This window comes from Physeter macrocephalus, chromosome 21 (assembly GCF_002837175.3).
Source record: "Physeter macrocephalus isolate SW-GA chromosome 21, ASM283717v5, whole genome shotgun sequence".
Classification (NCBI taxonomy): domain Eukaryota; kingdom Metazoa; phylum Chordata; class Mammalia; order Artiodactyla; family Physeteridae; genus Physeter; species Physeter macrocephalus.
This window is the reverse complement of record NC_041234.1, coordinates 121797264-121815633: the sequence shown is the minus strand read 5'-3', so window position 1 is coordinate 121815633 and position 18370 is coordinate 121797264. Positions and strand designations below refer to the sequence as shown.

Here is an 18370-nt window from a genome sequence, read left to right as displayed (position 1 = left end):
ATTCATTTGTTTTGTTTTTTAGATTCCACATAGAACTGAAATCACATGGTATTTCTCTTTCTCTGTTTGACTTATTTCACTCAGCATAATAACCTCTAGGTCCATCCATGTTGTTGAAAAGGGCAAGATTTCATTCTTTTTTTATGCCTGAACATTTTTCCTGTGTGTGTGTGTGTGTGTGTGTGTGTGCGTGTGCGTGTGTGTGTATACCACATCTCTTTATGCATTCATCTATCAGTGAACACTTAGGTTGCTTCCATATCTTGGCTATTGTAAGCAATGCTGCATTGAACACAGGCGTGCACATATCTTTTCAAATTAGTACTTTCGTTTTCTAGGGTATATACCCAGAAGTGAAATTGCTAGATCATATGGTAGTTCTATTTTTAATTTTTAAAGGAACCTCCATACTGTTTTCCAGAGTGACTGTACCAATTTACGTTCCCACCAACAGTGCACAAGTGTTCCCTTTTCTCCACATCCTAACCAACACTTGTTATTTGTTGTGTTTTTAATAATAGCCATTATGACAGATGTGAGGTGGTATCTCTTTGTGGTTTTGATTTGCATTTACCCTCCTCCACAGGGATTAGACCTACATCATGGCCCAACAGCTGTCCCAGTCTTTTCAGACTCTGTCTCCATTTTCTCTCACATATGTTTCCCCTGATAAACCACTTGTACATCTCTTCCTGTCATGGCATCTCCTTCTCAGAGGACCCGAACTAATTCAGTTGTCAACATTACAAATTCGGAGATTCCTTATATAATATGCATTTCTGGCTCCTCTCAAATCTGGAAACATTTGGACTGTCTGGCATTAATTAGCTAGAGCTGAGTAGTGGCTAGGATTTTTGGACAGATGAGGCATTCTTCAGTTCACCACTCTCACCACAATCCCCTATCGTCTCTTATACTTTACCTTTTTATGTTACTTGCCTAGCCCCTGTGGACATTGAATTTTGAGGCCCTGATGTAAAGGAGCATTCTTTTAACTCATGTAATCCAATATATTATTGCACTAGTTAAACACAGACACAGATATGACAGATAATCTCAGCTTAGAGCTTTCGTATTGGCCTACTTTACATCAGATATCTTCATGAATAATTCCCTTGTTGTTCAAATGTCATTTTGCTCAATAAAGTCTGATCACCCTGTTTAAATGTCCTACTACCTCCAGCACATCCCTTTATCTTGCCATATAGCTCTTATTGCCTTCTAATATACTATATAATTTACTCATTTATTATGTTTATCTTTGTCTACCTCCTTCCGCTAGAGGATAAGCTCCATGAAAGCAGGCATTTTTGTCTGTTTTGTTCACTGATAAATTCCAAGTGCCTAAAATAGTTCCTGGCACATAGTTGACACCCAATAAATATTTGTTAAATGAATTGTGCAGGAAGAATGAGTGAGAGTATGGTAGGCAAAGGAAACAACACATGTGAAGGCCCTGAGGCAGTGGGCAAGATAGATGGGGCCAATTATGTGAAGCCATTGTAAAGAGATGACTCAGTCCTTCTGTCTGCCCTCAAGGAGCTTTCAGCAAATGGGAAGATAAAAATAATTAAACAGGCAATTATTATATGTGTTGTAAGTGCACTAATAAGGGTATGCACAAAGAGCTGTGAAAACACTGGGTAGGCAGCTACTAACTCTTCCTAGGGGAGTTAGGAAGATTTTACCAAGGTGACATTTGAGCTAGGTCTCAGGCAGGAGAGTGACATGATGAAAGTGTTTTAGGAAGATTAATCTGGCAATAGTATGGAAAGTGGATTGGAATATGGATGGAATGGAGGCAAGGAAACCATCTAGTCTATGGCAGTAGTCCAGGTATGAGGTGATGAAGGCATCTATAGGAATGGAAAGAGAAGGACAAATCTGAGAGACATTTGGAAGGAAAAATTGACAGAAGCTAAATGGACTCTTGGCTTTAAGCCTTTTAGGGGGTAATGCTTCTTCCTTAGTAATAACCATGAAAAGATTCAGATTGACCTATTATGTAATTGCTTATTCTGACTAGAATTTCTAGCTATGGCTGTTCTCCAAAAATTTCTGTTATTATGATTGATACTTGTTGGACTTTAATTTACATTAAGATGGCTTTAGACTCTAAAGGTTGGGAAGCTCTCAAAAACATCATTTTGACTATGAAACAGCAAATTATTCTATTAAAGGAGAAATAAGGGAAGCTATGGGGTTGCAGGGGAAGTTTTACAATGACCTAATAGTTGCTATTTTTTTAAGAATAATATATAAAAGATGGAAGATAAGGATGAATATAACAGGTGGCACTTGCCTGAAGGATTAGTATTTGGAAGGATAAGCCCCCAAATTACCTCAGGCTTGTATAAATACATATTTGCAAAGACAACAAGAACAATTTTAACTACATTCTCAGAAAGAAAAAGTACATGTGTCCTGGGATGGATAAGTTATAACTTGATATTGTTAAACTATTCTCAATGATCAAAAGAATTAAGGAGAATAAGGACAGGTGCTTTAACACTGGATTTATATAAGTATACTACCACTTCTAACAAAGGAAAAGGAGGAAGAGTTTTCAATCTACTAATCAATAAGCTAAATATGTCCTGCGTTAGCTTCTAGAACAGATTTTCAAGTAAGTGAGTACTTAGAAAATTACACAGTGTTATCAACAAACAAAGACGTTCCACACAAATCTAATTTTTATTTCTGATTATTAGAGGTCTTTATGGAAATAAGAGCTATAACATGTACATTGAATGAATGAATGAATGAAACTTCAGCAAGATTTTAACAGGTCTTTTATGACACCCTGTGAACAAGAATTATGAATCCATGTTGATGGGTTATATAATTAATACAATTATGTATTAATTAATTAAATTACCATACTAAAAGAGTTCTGATAGCAGACCATAAGCAAAGGAAGAGTTTTAGATGGCCTGTTGCAAACCCTACCTTTGGCTTGACATCATCAATATTTTATTACTTACTTAACTGAAGATTTAGAGCAGACATCTTACCAGATTTAAAGAGGCTATGAAGCTGGAAGAAAAGTAATTCAATGTCCACAAACATTTATGGAATTCTTCTAAGTACTAGGAACCATGCTAGATGTTAGGGTACAAAAATGACCCAGAGGTCTTCACATTGAGATGTGTCCAAGTATTACTGGTGGGGAAGACATAAAAACATATAATTTCAACAAAATATATTGAGAAGGAAAACAGAGGCATAAACAGACTATAATGGGAGAACAAAAGAAAGCTACTAGTTCATTCTGTGACTTTAAGGAAGAATTCTTAGATGAGATGATATCTCCACTGATTCTTGAAAGACGTATAAAAGACAGTAGGAACGGCTTCCAGTTTGAGGGAACAAAAAGCATGAACATGAGTTTCTCAGAATTAGGAAAGTATAGTGGGTCTGGGAAACTATAAACAATGAAGTACAAGGAGGTAAATAACAGGAAGTGAGGCTGAGAGGTAGCTCAGGATCAGGTAATGGGAGGCATTACATAACATGATAAGTAAATTGGACTTTACCCTGAAGGCCCTAGGGATCCATTCAAAAGGAATGACATACTAATATATATTTTTTAATTCACTATTCCTACAGTGTGCAAAATGATTTGAAGGGAGGGCAAATGTGTGTATGGATAGATCAGTTGGGAGGCTTTTGCAGTCTTTGAGTGAGAAATAATGGTGGGCCTGGACTGGGTTGGTAGCAAATAGAGATATAATGCAGTGGGTCAGCACTTATAACAATGCCTGGCACCTACTACATGTAAATATCTGATATATTTGTAATAGGAGTCCTAGGAGAGGAGAGAGAATGGTACAGAAACAATATTTGAAGAGATGATAACTAAGAGTTTTCCAAAAGTAACAATGTATTGTGTTATTTTGCTATTGCTGCATACCAAGTTACCACAAACTTAGTACTTAAACAAACATCCAGGGCTTCCCTGGTGGCGCAGTGGTTGGGAGTCCGCCTGCCGATGCAGGGGACATGGGTTCATGCCCCAGTCTGGGGGGATCCCACGTGCCGCGGAGCGGCTGGGCCCGTGAGCCGTGGTCGCTGGGCCTGCGTGTCTGGAGCCTGTGCTCCGCAACGGGAGAGGCCACAGCAGTGAGAGGCCCGCGTACCACAAAAGAAAACAAAACAAAACAAACATCCATTTATTATCTCATAGTTCTGTATGTCAGAAGACCAGGCATGGCATTACTGGGTTCTCTGGTCGGTGTATTAAAGGCTGAAATTGGGGTGTTGGGTAGGCTGTATTCTTTTCTGCAGGCTTTGGCTAAGAATCCACATCCACCCTCATTCAGATTGTTGGCTGAATTCAGTTCCACGTGGCTGTAGGACTGAGGTTGCTGTTTCCTTGCTGCATATCAGCCACATAGTCCTTTCCATCTTCAAAGCCAATAGAGAATCTCTTTGACAGCAGATTCCTCTGCTGCTTCAAGTCTCTTTCACCAGAAAGATCCCTGTCCCTTTTAAGGGATTGCTGGATTAGGTCAGACCAACCAAAGATCATCTCCCTTTCTTAATGTCAGTTGTGCCATATACATAACCTAATCATGCATGAAGTCACAGATTTAAAAAGTGCTATAACTCAGAGCAGAATAAATACAGAAAACCTCATCTAGATGTATTTTAATAAATACTGATAAAAATAAAGCAAAAGAAACAATCTTAAAAGCAGTTAGAGAACAAAGATGTATTACCTTACAAGGAGTAGCAATTAGATTGGCTTTAACTTCTCAACAGAAACAATGTGAACATAATGGAACAATATCTTCAAAATGCTGGAGAAACTAACTGCCAATTGAAAATTCTATATCCAATGAAAATAGCCTTCGAAATGAAAGTAAGACAGATATTTTTAGATGGTCCCAACTTATGGAACCTTCCACCAAACACCAAAGGAAATATTTAGGATCTTTAGGCTGAAGCAAAATGATCCCAAATGAAAGCTTGGAGATACAAAGTAAAATGATCCCAAATGAAAGCTTGGAGATATAAAATGGATGCAATGGAGAGGTTAAATATGTGGGTAGATCTGAATGTCCCTGTGGGATGTATGTGTGTGTGTTTGTGTGTGTGTATAATTAAAATACACAGCAGCAGTTGAAGAAGGAAGATAGAGTTAATATAAATTCTTTAATTTGCATTATAATTTTAAAAAATCAAAGATACGTGTTATAATCCCTAGAATAACTGCTTTTAAAAAAACAGTAAAAGAATGTATAACTAACAAGTAAACGAAGGAGGAAATGGAATGATACAAATTACCTAATCCGTGCAAAACAAAGCAAGAGAGAAAGGTAACAAAACAGCAAGACGAAATAGAAAGCAAATATTTGACTTCACACATTAATTAAATGACAAATCATGAGGTTAAAAAACAAAATCTAACTACATATATGCTGTTTATAAGAGACAAAAGGGTGGAATAAATATACACCACAAACACTACCCCCTCAAAAAGAACCTGATTTAAATATAATATAAAACAAGACTTTATGGCAGGTTTCTTTATTAGACATGAGATATTTTGTGATGATAAGAGAGGCCATCCACCAAGAAGATAAAATTATTGTTCTAATTTGTATGCAGCCCAAATATACAAAGCAAAAATTGACAGATGTCCAGTAAATAAATTCAGTCATAATCAGAGATCTTAATACATATCCCTCAATAACTAACAGATCATAAGACAAATAAAACCAATAAGTATATAGAACAGTTGAACAATAATATTAACAAACAACCTAATTGACAGACATATACAGATGACCTTATGCAACAACTACAGAATATATATTCTTTTCTGCACACAGAAAAATGGATGATATGCTAGGCCATACAGCAACAAATTACAATTGCACTGAGGGTTTTTTTTGCCACAATGAAATAAAGTTAGAAAACAATAATAAAAATTAAAATAGAAAATCCCTCTAAAATATGTTTACTTTTAAATAACCTGTAGGTCAAATTTTAAAAATCACAATGGAAATTAGAAAATATTTTAATTGGCTGAAAAATGAAAATTTTGCATATCAAAACTCATGGTGGGGGAGGGGTGAATAGTCAGAGCACAGAGGATTTTTAAGACAGTGAAAATACTCTGTGTGTTATTATAAAGAATACATGTCATTATACATTTGCCCAAACCCATAGAATGTAGAACACCCAGTGTGAACCCTAATATAAATTATGGACTTTGCGTGATAATGATGTGTTGATGCAGGTTCATCACTTGTAACAAATGTATCACTCTGTGGTGGAGGATATTGGTAATGGTGGGGATTATGCATGTGTAGGGGCAGGAGGTGTATGAGAAATCTCTATATATCTTTCCCTCAATTTTGCTGTGAACCTAAACCTGCTCTAAAAAAAATCTTGCTTAAAACAATGTATAGTGGGCAAAAGATCTTTGAACAGACACTTGACCAAAGAAGATATATAGGTGGCAATTAAGAATATGAAAATATGCACAACATCATTCATAATTAGGGAGATGCAAATTAAAACAACAATGAGATATTAGTGCACACCTATTAGTTGTTAAACCTATTAATGGCTAAATCCAAAAAACTGACAATACCAAGTTCTATCAAGGATGCAGAAGAATGGGAGCTCTCATTCATTGCTGGTGGAATGCAAAATAGTACAGCTACTTTGGATGACAGTTTCAGAGATTCTAGTAATGTTAAGTAAACATCAATAGCACTCTTTGGCATTTACCCAAGTGATCCGAAAACTATGTTCACCAAAAAAAAAATGTATTTCTGTATGTATGTGTGGCGTTGTGGAGATTTCAGCTGTATGTGATCTTGAGGTTGGTTCTCCAAACTGTTTGATTGTTGATGGGTTTCCTTGAAGGAATGGGAATGGCAAATAATGAGGGAAGGAGGCTTTGACTTTTTATTTTATATATTTCTCAGTTGTTTAGATTCTTTTTTTCTTTTTTTTTCTTTTTACAGTGAGAAAGTGATTTTTTCTTCTAGTTTTATTGAGATATAATTGACATACAGCACTATATAAGTTTAAGGTGTACAACATGATGATTTGACTTACATCATGAAATGATTACCACAATAAGTTTAGTGAACATCCACCATCTCAATAGATACAAAATTAAAGAAAAGGAAAAAATTTTTTTCCTTTTGATGAGAACTCTTAGGATTTACTCTCTTAACAACTTTAGTGTATAACATTCAATGGTGTTAATTATATTTATCATGTTGTACATTACATCCCTAGTATTTATTTATCTTACAGCTGGAAGTTTGTACCTTTTGATCATGTTCATCCAATTCCCTCTCCCTCCACTCCCCGCCTCTGGTCTGATCTCTTTTTCTATGAATTTATTTGTTTGTTTGTTTGTTTGTTTTTGAAGTATGATTGACCTACAACACTATGTTAGTTCCTGTTACACAGCATAGTGATTTGATGTTTCTATACATTTTAAAATGATCACCCAGATAACTCTACTTACCATCTGTCACCATACAAAGATATTACATAGCTATAACTATATTCCCCACACTGTACATTTCATACCGGTGACTCATTTATTTTGCAACTGGAAATTTGTACCTCTTAATCTCCCTAATCTATTTCTTTCCTCCCCCCACTGCTCTCCCTTCTGGCAAACACCTGTTTGTTTTCTGTATCTATGACTCTGTTTCTGTTTTATTATGTTTGTTAATTTGTTTTGGTTTTTAGATTCCACATATAAGTGAGATCATATAGAATTTGTCTTTCTCTGTCTTATGTATTTTACTTAGCATAATACCCTCTAGGTCTATCCATGTTTTCACAAATGGCAAGATTTCATTCTTTTTTATGGCTGACTAATATTCCAGTCGGTCTGTGTGGGGGGGGTGTAACATCTTCTTTTTCCACTCATATATTGATGGGATCTAGGTTGCTTCCATATCATGGCTACTGTAAATAACGCTGCAGTGAACATAGGGGTGCATATATCTTTTCAATTTAGTGTTTTCATTTTCTTCATATAAATACCCAGGAGTGGAACTGCTGGATCATATGGTAGTTCAGTTTTTTATTTTTTGAGGAAACTTTATACTGTTTTCTATAGTGGCTGCACCAATTTACGTTCCCACCAACAGTGCACGAGGGTTCCTTTTTCTCCACATCCTCACGAACACTTGTTATTTGTTAGCTTTTTGATAATAGCCATACTGACAGGTGTGAAGTAGTATTTCATTGTGGTTTTGATTTGCATTTACTTGATGATTAGTGATATTGAGTATCTTTTCATGTGCCTGTTGGTCATCTGTATGTCTTCTTTGGGAAAATGTCTATTCAGGTCCTCTGCCCATTTTTAATTGGGTTATTTGCTTTTTTTAATGTTGAATTGTATAAATTATTTGTATATTTTGGATATTAAGCAATCAGATATATCATTTACAAAGATCTTCTCCCATTCAAAAGGCAAATTTTTCATTTTGCTGATAGCTTCCTTTGCTGTACAAAAGCTTTGTAGTTTGATGTAATCCCATTTGTTTATTTTTGCTTTTGTTTCCCTTGCCTAGGGAGACATATCCAAAAAACTATTACTAAGACAAATGTAAAAGCGCATACTGCCTATGTTTTCTTCTAGAAGTTTTCTGGTTTCAGGTCTTACATTTAAGTCTTTAATCCATTTTGAGTTTATTTTTGTGAATGGTGTGAGAAAGTAGTCCACTTTTGATTCTTTTGCATGTAGCTGTCCAGGTTTTCCAACATCATTTATTGAAGAGGCTGTCTTTTACCCATTGTATATTCTTGCCTACTTTGTTGTAGATTACTTGCCCATATAAGTGTGGGTTTATTTCTGAGTTCTCTGTTCTGTTGCATTGATCTATGTGTCTGTTTTTGTGTCAGTACCATACTGTTTTGATTACCGAAGTATTATAGTATAGTTTGAAATCAGGGGCATGATACCTCCAGCTTTATTCTTCTTTCTCAAGATTGTTTTGGCTATTTGGGTTTTTTTGTTTCCATAAAATTTTAAAATTACTTATTCTAGTTCTGTGAAAAATACCACTGATGTTTTGATAGGGATTGCATTGAGTCGCTAGATTGCCTTAGATAGTATGGTCATTTAAACAATATTAATGCTTCCAGTCCAAGAACACAGTATATCTTTCCATCTATTTGTGTCATCTTCAATTTCTTTCATTGGTTTCTCATAGTTTTCTGAGTACATATCTTTTACTTTTTGGTTACATTTATTCCTAGGTATCTTATTCTTTTTGATGTGATTGTGAATGGGATTGCTTTCTTAATTTCTCTTTCTGATAGTTCATTGTTAGTGTATAGAAGTGCAACAGATTTCTCTATATTAATTTCATATCCTGCAACTTTACCAAATTAATTGATGAGTTCTAGTAGTTGTTTGGTGGCATCTTTAGGATCTTCACGTATAATATCACAACATCTGCAAACAGTGACAGTTTTACTTCATTCTTTCCAATTTGGATTCCATTATTTTATTTTCTTGTCTGATTGGTCTGGCTAGAACTTCCAATACTATATTGAGTAGAAGTAATGAGAGTGGGCATCCTTGTCTTATTCCTGATTTTAGAGGAAATGGTTTCAGCTTTTCACCATTGAGTATGATGTTAGCTGTGGGCTTGTCATATATGGCCTTTATTATGTTGAGGTATGTTCCCTCTATACCCACTTTGTTGAGAGTTTTTATCATAAATGGATGATGAATTTTGTCAAAAGCTTTTTCTTCATCTACTGAAATGATCATATGATTTTTTTTCTCTTCAATTTGTTAATGTGGTGTATCACACTGATTAATTTGCGGATATTGAACCATCTTTGTATCCCTGGAATGGATCCCATTTGGTCATGGTGTATGATCCTTTTAATGTATTTTTGAATTTGGTTTGCTAATATTTTGTTGAGGAATTCGCATATATGTTCATCAGTGATATTGGCCTGTAATTTTCTCTTTTTTTTGATATCTTTGGTTTGGTATCAGGGTGATGCTGGCCTGGTAGAATGAGTTTGGAAGCTCTTCCTTCCTCTGCAGTTTTGGGGAATAATTTGAGAAGGATAGGTGTTAACTCTTCTCTAAATGTTTGGTTGAATTTACCTGTGAAGGTATCTGATCCTAGACCTTTGTTTGTTGGGAATTGTTTTCATTCCTGACTTAATGTCATTACTGGTCATTGGTCTGTTCATATTTTCTGTTTCTTCCTGATTCAGTCTTCAGCTATTGTACATTTCTAGGAATTTTTCCATTTCTTCTCTGTTGTCCATTTTATTGGTGTATAACTTTTTGTGGTAATCTCTTATGATCCTTTCTATTTCTCTGGTGTTGGTTCTAACTTGTGTTTTATTACTGATTTTACTTATTTGGGCCTTCTTTTCTTCTTGATGAGTCTGGCTAAAGGTTTATCGATTTTGTTTATCTTTTTAAGAACCAGCTCCTAGTTTCGTTGATCTTTTCTGTTGTAGTTTAGTCTCTATTTCACTCATTTCTTTTCTGATCTTTATGATTTCTTTTCTACCAACTTTGGGTTTTGTTTGTTCTCCTTTTTCTTGTTCTATTACATGTAAGATTAGGTTGTATGAGATTTTTCCTGTTTCCTGAGGTAGGTTTGAATCACTATAAACGTCCCTCTTAGAAATTGTTTTGCTGCATCCCATAGATTTTGGATCACTGTATTTTCATTTTCATGTTCATATTTTTTGTTGTTGTTGTTGTTGTTTTTGCGGTACGCGGGCCTCTCACCATTTTGGCCTCTCCCGTTGCAGAGCACAGGCTCCAGACGCGCAGGCCCAGCAGCCATGGCTCACAGGCCCAGCTGCATGTTCATATTTTTTGATGTCCTCTTTGATTTCTTCAGTGACCCTTGGTTGTTTACTACAATGTTGTTGTTGTTTGCAACTGTGTTTGCAAAAGATGCTCAATGTGATTTCAATCTTCTTAAATTTACTGAGATTTATTCTGTGGCTTAGCATGTGATCTATCCTGGAGAATATTCCATGTTACTTGAAAAGAATGTGTATTCTGGGGCTTTTGGATGGAATGTTCTATATATACTATTAAGGCCATCTGGTCTAATGTGTCATTTAAGGCCAGTGTTTCTTACTGATTATCTGTCTGGATGATCTGTCTATTGCTGTAAGTAGAGTGTTAAAGTCCCCTACTATTATAGTGTTACTGTCAGTTTCTCCCTTTATGTTTGTTAATATTGCTTTATGTATTTAGGTGCTCCTATGTTGGGTGCATTTATATTTAAAATTGTTATATCTTTTTGTTGGATTGATCCCTTTATCATTATGTAATGTCCATCTTTATCTCTTGTTACAGTCTTTATTTTAAAGTTTATTTTGTCTGATATAAAAATCGCTACCCCAGCTTTCTTTTCCTTTCTGTTTACATGAAATACCTTTTTTCCATCCCCTTACTTTCAGTCTGTATGTGTCTTTAGATCTGAAGTTAGTATCTTGTAAGCAGCATAAATAGGGGTCTTGTTTTTATATCCTTTCAGACACTCTGTCTTTTGATTGGAACATTTAGTTCATTTACCTTTAAAGTAATTATTGTTGGGACTTCCCTGGTGCTCCAGTGGTTAAGACTCTGTGCTTCCAATGCAGGGGGTGCGGGTTCAATCCCTGGTCAGGGAACTAAGATCCCACATGCTGTGTGGCCAAAAAATAAAAATACATAAAGACATAAATAAATACTTAATTATTGTTAGGTATGTACTTATTGCTATTTTGTTAATTGTTTTGGGATTGTCTTTGTAGTTTTTTAAATTGTTGTTCTTTTCTTCTTTTGCTCTCTCCCCTTGTGATTTGATGACTATCTTTAGCATTATAGGTGGATTCCTTTCTCTTCTCTCTCTGTGTGTGTGTATCTATTATAGTTTTTTGATGTGTATTTACCATGGGATTTATATATAGCAAATTATATATATATACTTATATATGTAATTATTGTAAGTTACTGATCTCTTTAGTTTGAATGCATTTTAACAACCCTGCATTTTTACCCTCCTCCCCCAGTGTTTACTATTTGACATCTTATTTTGAATCTTTCTGTTGTATGTATCCCTTAACTACTCATTGTGGTTATAGATGATTTTACTACTCTAGTCTTTTAACCTTCCTACTAGCTTAATAAGTGGTTAATTTTTCTACCATGACTGTATATATTTGCCTTTACCAATGAGATTTTTCCTTTCATAATTTTCATATTTCTGGTGGTGGCCTTTTCTTTTCCACTTAGAGAAGTACCTTTAACATTTCTTGTAAAGCTGTTTTGATGGTGCTGAACCCTCTTAGCTTTTGCTTGTCTGTAAAACTTGATCTCTCCATCAAAACTGAATGAGAGCCTTGCTGCGTAGAGTATTCTTGGTTGAAGTTTTTTCCCTCTCATCACTTTAAATATATTGTGCCACTTCCTTCTAGCCTGCAGAGTTTCTGCTGAAAAGTCAATTGATAACTTTATGGGAATTCCCTTGTATGTAACTTGTTGCTTTACCCTTGCTGCTTTTAATATTCCCACTTTATCTTTAATTTTTACCATTTTAATTACAGTGTGTCTTGGTGTGTTCCTCTTTGGGTTGATCCTGTTTGTGACTCTCTGTGCTTCCTGGACATGGATGTCTGTTTCCTTTCCAAGGTTAGGGAAGTTTTAAGCTATTATGTCTTCCAATATGTTTTCTGCCCCTTTCTCTCTTCTCCTTTTGGGACCCCTGTAATGCAAATGTTAGTACACTTGATGTTGTTCCAGAGGTCTCTTAAACTGTCTTCTTTTTTTTTTTTTTTTTTTTTTTTTTTTTGTTTTTTTTTTTGCGGTACACGGGCCATTGCCAAGCACAGGCTCCGGACGCACAGGCTCAGCAGCCATGGCTCATGGGCCCAGCTGCTCCGTGGCATGTGGGATCCTCCTGGACCTGGGCACGAACCCGTGTCCCCTGCATCAGCGGGTGGACTCTCAACCACTGCACCACCAGGGAAGCCCTGTCTTCATTTTTTAAAATTCTTTTTTCTTTTTTCAGCTTAAGTAATTTCCACTACTCTGTTTTCCAGTTAGCTGATCTGATCCTCTGTATCATATAATCTATTGTCGATTCCTTCTAGTATGCTTTTTAATGTCAGTTATTGCATTCTTCACCTTTGCTTGGTTCCTCTTTATATTGTCTAACTCTTTGTTAAAGTTCTCACTGTGTTTGTCCAGTCTTCTCCCAAGTTCTTTGAGCATCTTTATGATCATGACCTGAACTCTTTATTGGGTAGATTGCTTATCTCCACTTAGCTCTTCTTCTGGGATTTTATCTTGTTCCTTCATTTGGAACATATTTCTCTATTGCCTCATTTTGCCTAATTTGCTATTTTTATTTCTATGTATCTGGTAGGTCGTTACCTTTCCCAACTTTGGAGAAGTGGCTTTTTTTACGAGGCATCCTATGTGTCTGAGCAGTGCACTCCTGTCTGGTCACCAGATTTATATGCCCTGGGGGTGCCCCCTATGTGGGCCCTTCTGTTGTGGGGGGCTGACTACTATGAGTGGTCTGGTAGGTATGGCAGGCCCTGTCTGGCTGATTATCAGGCTCTGCCTTGTACAGAGGCTGCTGGCCACTGGAGGTTGGGGCTGGGTCTCAAGAGGGCTGGCTACAGAGCCCCAGGAAATCCCAGGGCTAGTGCTGGCCCACGGGTGGGCAGAGCCCAGTCAGTGTGGCTTGTTGCAGGGCCAGTTGTCCCAGATCAAGCATCAGCCTGCCAGTGCATGGGGCCAGTTCCTGACATGGCTGACTGTGGCATCTGATATTACAGAGCTGGTGTCAGCCCACTGTTGAGTGGGTCTGGATCCTGGGGCAGCTAGCTGAGGGGCCCACGGTGTCTTAAAGCTGGTGTTAGCCTCCTGATAGGCAGGATTGTGGCCCAGGGAGGTCCTGGAGCTGGTGTTAGCCTGTTGGTTAGTGGGGTTGTGGCCCTGGTGATCTTGGGCTTAGTGTTGCCTCACTGGTCGGGAGAGTCAGGACCTGGAGTCTAGTACTAGTGCTAACAGGCTGGGGGTGGGTCCAGGTCCTGGTGCTAGTAATCTAGAGGGAGGATTCCACAATGTTCCTTGCCAGCACCAGTGTCCTCATGGTAGAATGAGCTCCCCAAATGGCTGCCACCAGTGTCTGTGTCCCCAGGGTGAGCTGCAGTGGCCTTCTGCCTCTCCAGGAAGCTCTCTCCAAGATCAGCAGGTGGGTCTGACCCAGGCTGCTTTCAAATTACTGCCTCTGCCCTGGGTCCTGGAGTGTGTGAGATTTTGTATGTGCCCTTTAATGATGGAGTCTCTATTTCCTACAGCCCTCTGACTCTCCCAAGAGTAAGCCCCACTTGCCTTCAAAGCCAAGTGTTCTGGGGACTTGTCTTCCTGGTGCAGGACCACCAGGATAGGGAGCCTGACGTGGGGGCTCAGACCCCTCTCTCCTTGAGTAGAACCTGTGCAATTGTAATTATCCTCCCACTTGTGGGTCACCCACCCAGGGGTATGGGTCTTGACTATACTGCATCTCAACTTTTCCTACCCATCTCATTGTGGTTTCTCCTTTATATCTTTAGTTGTGGAATGTCTTTTCTGCTAGTGTTTAGGTCATTCTCATAGATAGCTGCTCTGTAAATAGTCGTAATTTTGGTGTGCCCCTGGGAGGAGATGAGTTCAGGGCCCTTCTACTCCAGCATCTTCTACAATGAGCAAATTTTATTTTGTAAGTAAATAGAAAACAATGAAGTACTTCTACAAAGAACACTGATCATATGGAGTCCTCCCAGTTTTCCTAGGCATAGTTAACCACTTTCCCCTTTGCACTTTTTCACTGTACTCTTGTGTTTAAAACTACTATAGATAGTAGTAGTTGTCTTTCTTCCATACTAGATGATTATGAGATTCTTGAATGGTGGCTGGGATTGATTATTTACTTAAGTAAAGTACTTAAGAAAGTACCCTATTTACACATGCTTAGTAATATTTGTCAAGTGAAATAATGAAGAAATGAATGAATACACTTGCTTAAGAGTGGTTTTTTTGTGGGGAGTAAGCCATTGTAAATGGAGAAGAGTATTTGATTAAGAATTAAGCATTAGACTAAGGGTTGGAAATATTTTTCTCTGAAGGGCCAGATAGCAAATATTGTAGACTGCAGGCCACATATGGTCTTGGTCCAATGTTATTGTTTTTATTTACAGTCCTTTAAAATGTAAAACCTGTATGTGGCCATGTGAAAATAGGCATGGGCCATAGTTTGCCAGCCTCTGTCTTAGACTTTAACTCTCAATTTCCTAACCTATTTCAGAACCCTCCCTAATTCATCAGCAAATTCTATTATGTGTCTAGCTATGGCCTTTGTGTATGAAACCAATCAGCCCCTTTATTAGCTTACACCACACATTTAACATGTATACATCCACTCAAAATAAGCATTTTTAGTGGGTTTAGTGACGTTAAGGGGTTATTGAGAAGGTTCACGTCAAGCACCATACAGCTTCTCTGCAGTGGCATGGGTTTCTCCATCTTTTCCCACAGGATGAATTAATTCCTTTTAAGATCTTATGCAAATGAAGTTATTTTATTAATATTTCTGAAACCATGACACTTAGGGTGTCACCAACTCCAAGCAAGTTTATCAAGGTACTTTTGCCAATAGATATAGTTTATCCCTAATAATAACCACAATAATAATGATGATTAGAATGATAGCATATCATATATAGGACTTACTATGTGACAACAAAGTTCTAAGTACTTTAGTCCTCACACTAAACCCATGGGATAAGTATTATTGTCATCCTCGTTTTACAAAACAGGAAACAGAAACACTGAGAGTTTAAGAAACTTGCCCACAATCACACATAATCAGTGGAAAAGAAAGTTTCAAGGAGTCAGGATGAGGATGATCAATAGTGTCACAGTGGAGAGTCCCAGAATGATAAGCCCTAAAAAGCAATCCTTCCATATGTGGTTGGAAGGTTAAAATTAGTGATTTTCTAAAGAACCACTTCAGTTAGATAGTGGGGTGGAAGCAAGATTGCAATTCATAATATGAGTGGCTGGTGAGAAGATAGAAGTAATGGTTATCAACCACTTATGCTTAGCTGTTCAGAATTTCTCCTTTAATGCTGTGGTTGAGATAATAAAATCTGTTCTTTTACATAGTTAGATATGTAGTGTCATTCCTACAGCCTTATAAACATTGTTTTATATTGTTACTAACACTCTCATTGTCAAATTTTCTAGGATGTGGTGCCGCAGGTTGTCCCATCTACAAAGCAGGCTCCAGGACCTGCTGAGGGGACGAGTCACATGTTGGGCCCCTCAACAGCCCAACTTCAAAAGCTTATTTCCATTAGCCATCCATTGGCACCATACAGCCTCCACGTCTCTGAATTGTGTTTGGCAGCAACATGAAGATCATTTTGGTAAGATGTGTAGAGGCAGATACTTTATTTTTAATTGTGACAGAAAAACCAAAATTTAATATCGTAACCATTTTAAGTGTACACTTCAGTACTGCAAAGTATATTTACATTGTTGTGCAATGACAGATACTTTTCATGTGGACTGAAAGTACTTTCTGTGGCGTTGCAAAGACTTCTAACCACTTATTTCCAGGATTATTTTACAGGTTGCAAGAAAGACAAAACTAATATAGGGTAATAGGAAAATCTCATCCCAGCTAGGGAAAGGGAGGTCTGCTATGCCCCAGCCCCACTCTTTCTCCCTGTCTGATCTAAGAAAAAATAAAGAAAGAAGAAAAAAAGCCTCAGTATACAGGGGAGAGACTTTCAAAGACATAGACTGGAAATTCTATAGCCAGGGAAAGTATTGGGTGGCATAGGGGAAAAAAGCTTTACCCCTGTGTATTAGTTTCCTAGCACTGCTGTGACAAATTACCATAAACTAATTGGCATAAACAACAGAAATTTATTCTTTCACAGTTCTAGAAGCAGGAAGTCTGAAATCAAGATGTTGGCAGGGCCATGTCCTCTCTGAAGACTCTAGGAGAGAACTCTTCCTTCCCTCTTCTGGGTTCTGGTGGTTGCCAACAATCCTTGGTGTTCTTTGGCAACATCACTACACTCTCTGCCTCCATCATCTTCCCTGTGTCTCTTCTGTGTCTTCAAATTTCTCCTTATAAGGGGACCATTTGTTGGATTTAGGGCCCATGCTAATCCAGTATGACCTCATCTTATCTTGATTATCTTCCAAGACCCTATTTCCAAATAACATCTCATTCACATGTACTAGAAGTTAAGACTTCAACATATCTTTTTGGGGAATGCAGTTCAACTCACAACACCCTGGAAAGGGACAAAAACAACCGTGAAGGCCACACTCCCAAAGCATAGGCCCACTATGCACTCCAAAGACTTAGACTTAATCCAAAGATTAGAGAATTCCCCTCCCCCCACTACAACCAACTAATAAGCCTCCAGTTAAAATAGCAGTGGATTACAGCTGCAAAAGACAGACTGTCTCTGGGGTGAAGCACAAAGAGAAGGGCCAAGGCCAAGAGGGGGGATAAAAACAAGATCACTAGAGAAATGTAAAGCCTCTGGTACCCATAGAGACAGTAAATGTCAAACATAGCCCAACTCTTGGCCAGATTGATATAGTCACCCATAAATTCCTATTTACCTCAGTATCTACTGTTCTATACATGTCTGGCTGTCAACTACAAGAACAAAATTACAAAACATGCTAAAAGGCAAGAAATAACACAAGCTATTAGGTTGCTTCCATATCCTGGCTATTGTAAATAGAGCTGCAATGAACATTTTGGTACATGACTCTTTTTGACTTATGGTTTTCTCAGGGTATATGCCCAGTAGTGGGATTGCTGGGTCGTATGGTAGTTCTATTTGCAGTTTTTTAAGGAACCTTCATACTGTTCTCCATAGTGGCTGTATCAGTTTACATTCCCACCAGCAGTGCAAGAGTGTTCCCTTTTTGTATATCTTCTTTGGAGAAATGTCTATTTAGGTATTCTGCCCATTTTTGGATTAGGTTGTTTGTTTTTTCGTTATTGAGCTGCATGAGCTGCTTGCAAACTTTGAAGATTAATCCTGTGTCAGTTGCTTCATTTGCAACTATTTTCTCCCATTCTGAGGGTTGTCTTTTGGTCTTGTTTACGGTATCCTTTGCTGTGCAACAGCTTTTAAGTTTCATTAGGTCCCCTTTGTTTATTTTTGTTTTTATTTCCATTTCTCTAGGAGGTGGGTCAAAAAGGATCTTGCTGTGATTTATGTCATAGAGTGTTCTGCCTATGTTTTCCTCTAAGAGCTTTATAGTGTCTGGCCTTACATTTAGGTCTTTAATCCATTTTGAGTTTATTTTTGTGTA

The 18370-nt window shown here is 37.4% G+C and overlaps 1 protein-coding gene across 4 annotated transcripts in view; it reads left to right on the top strand.

Annotated features, from left to right (window-relative positions):
• The window catches only part of TMLHE (trimethyllysine hydroxylase, epsilon), a 69531-nt gene that overhangs the window by 3950 nt on the left and 47211 nt on the right, over positions 1–18370 (top strand). For all 4 annotated transcript variants that reach the window (XM_024116742.3, XM_024116740.2, XM_024116739.3 and 1 more), the window contains exon 2: positions 16265–16446. In XM_024116742.3, the coding sequence (XP_023972510.1) occupies positions 16266–16446 (181 nt within the window). In that variant the 5' untranslated portion in view covers position 16265. The remainder of the gene's footprint in view (positions 1–16264; positions 16447–18370) is intronic.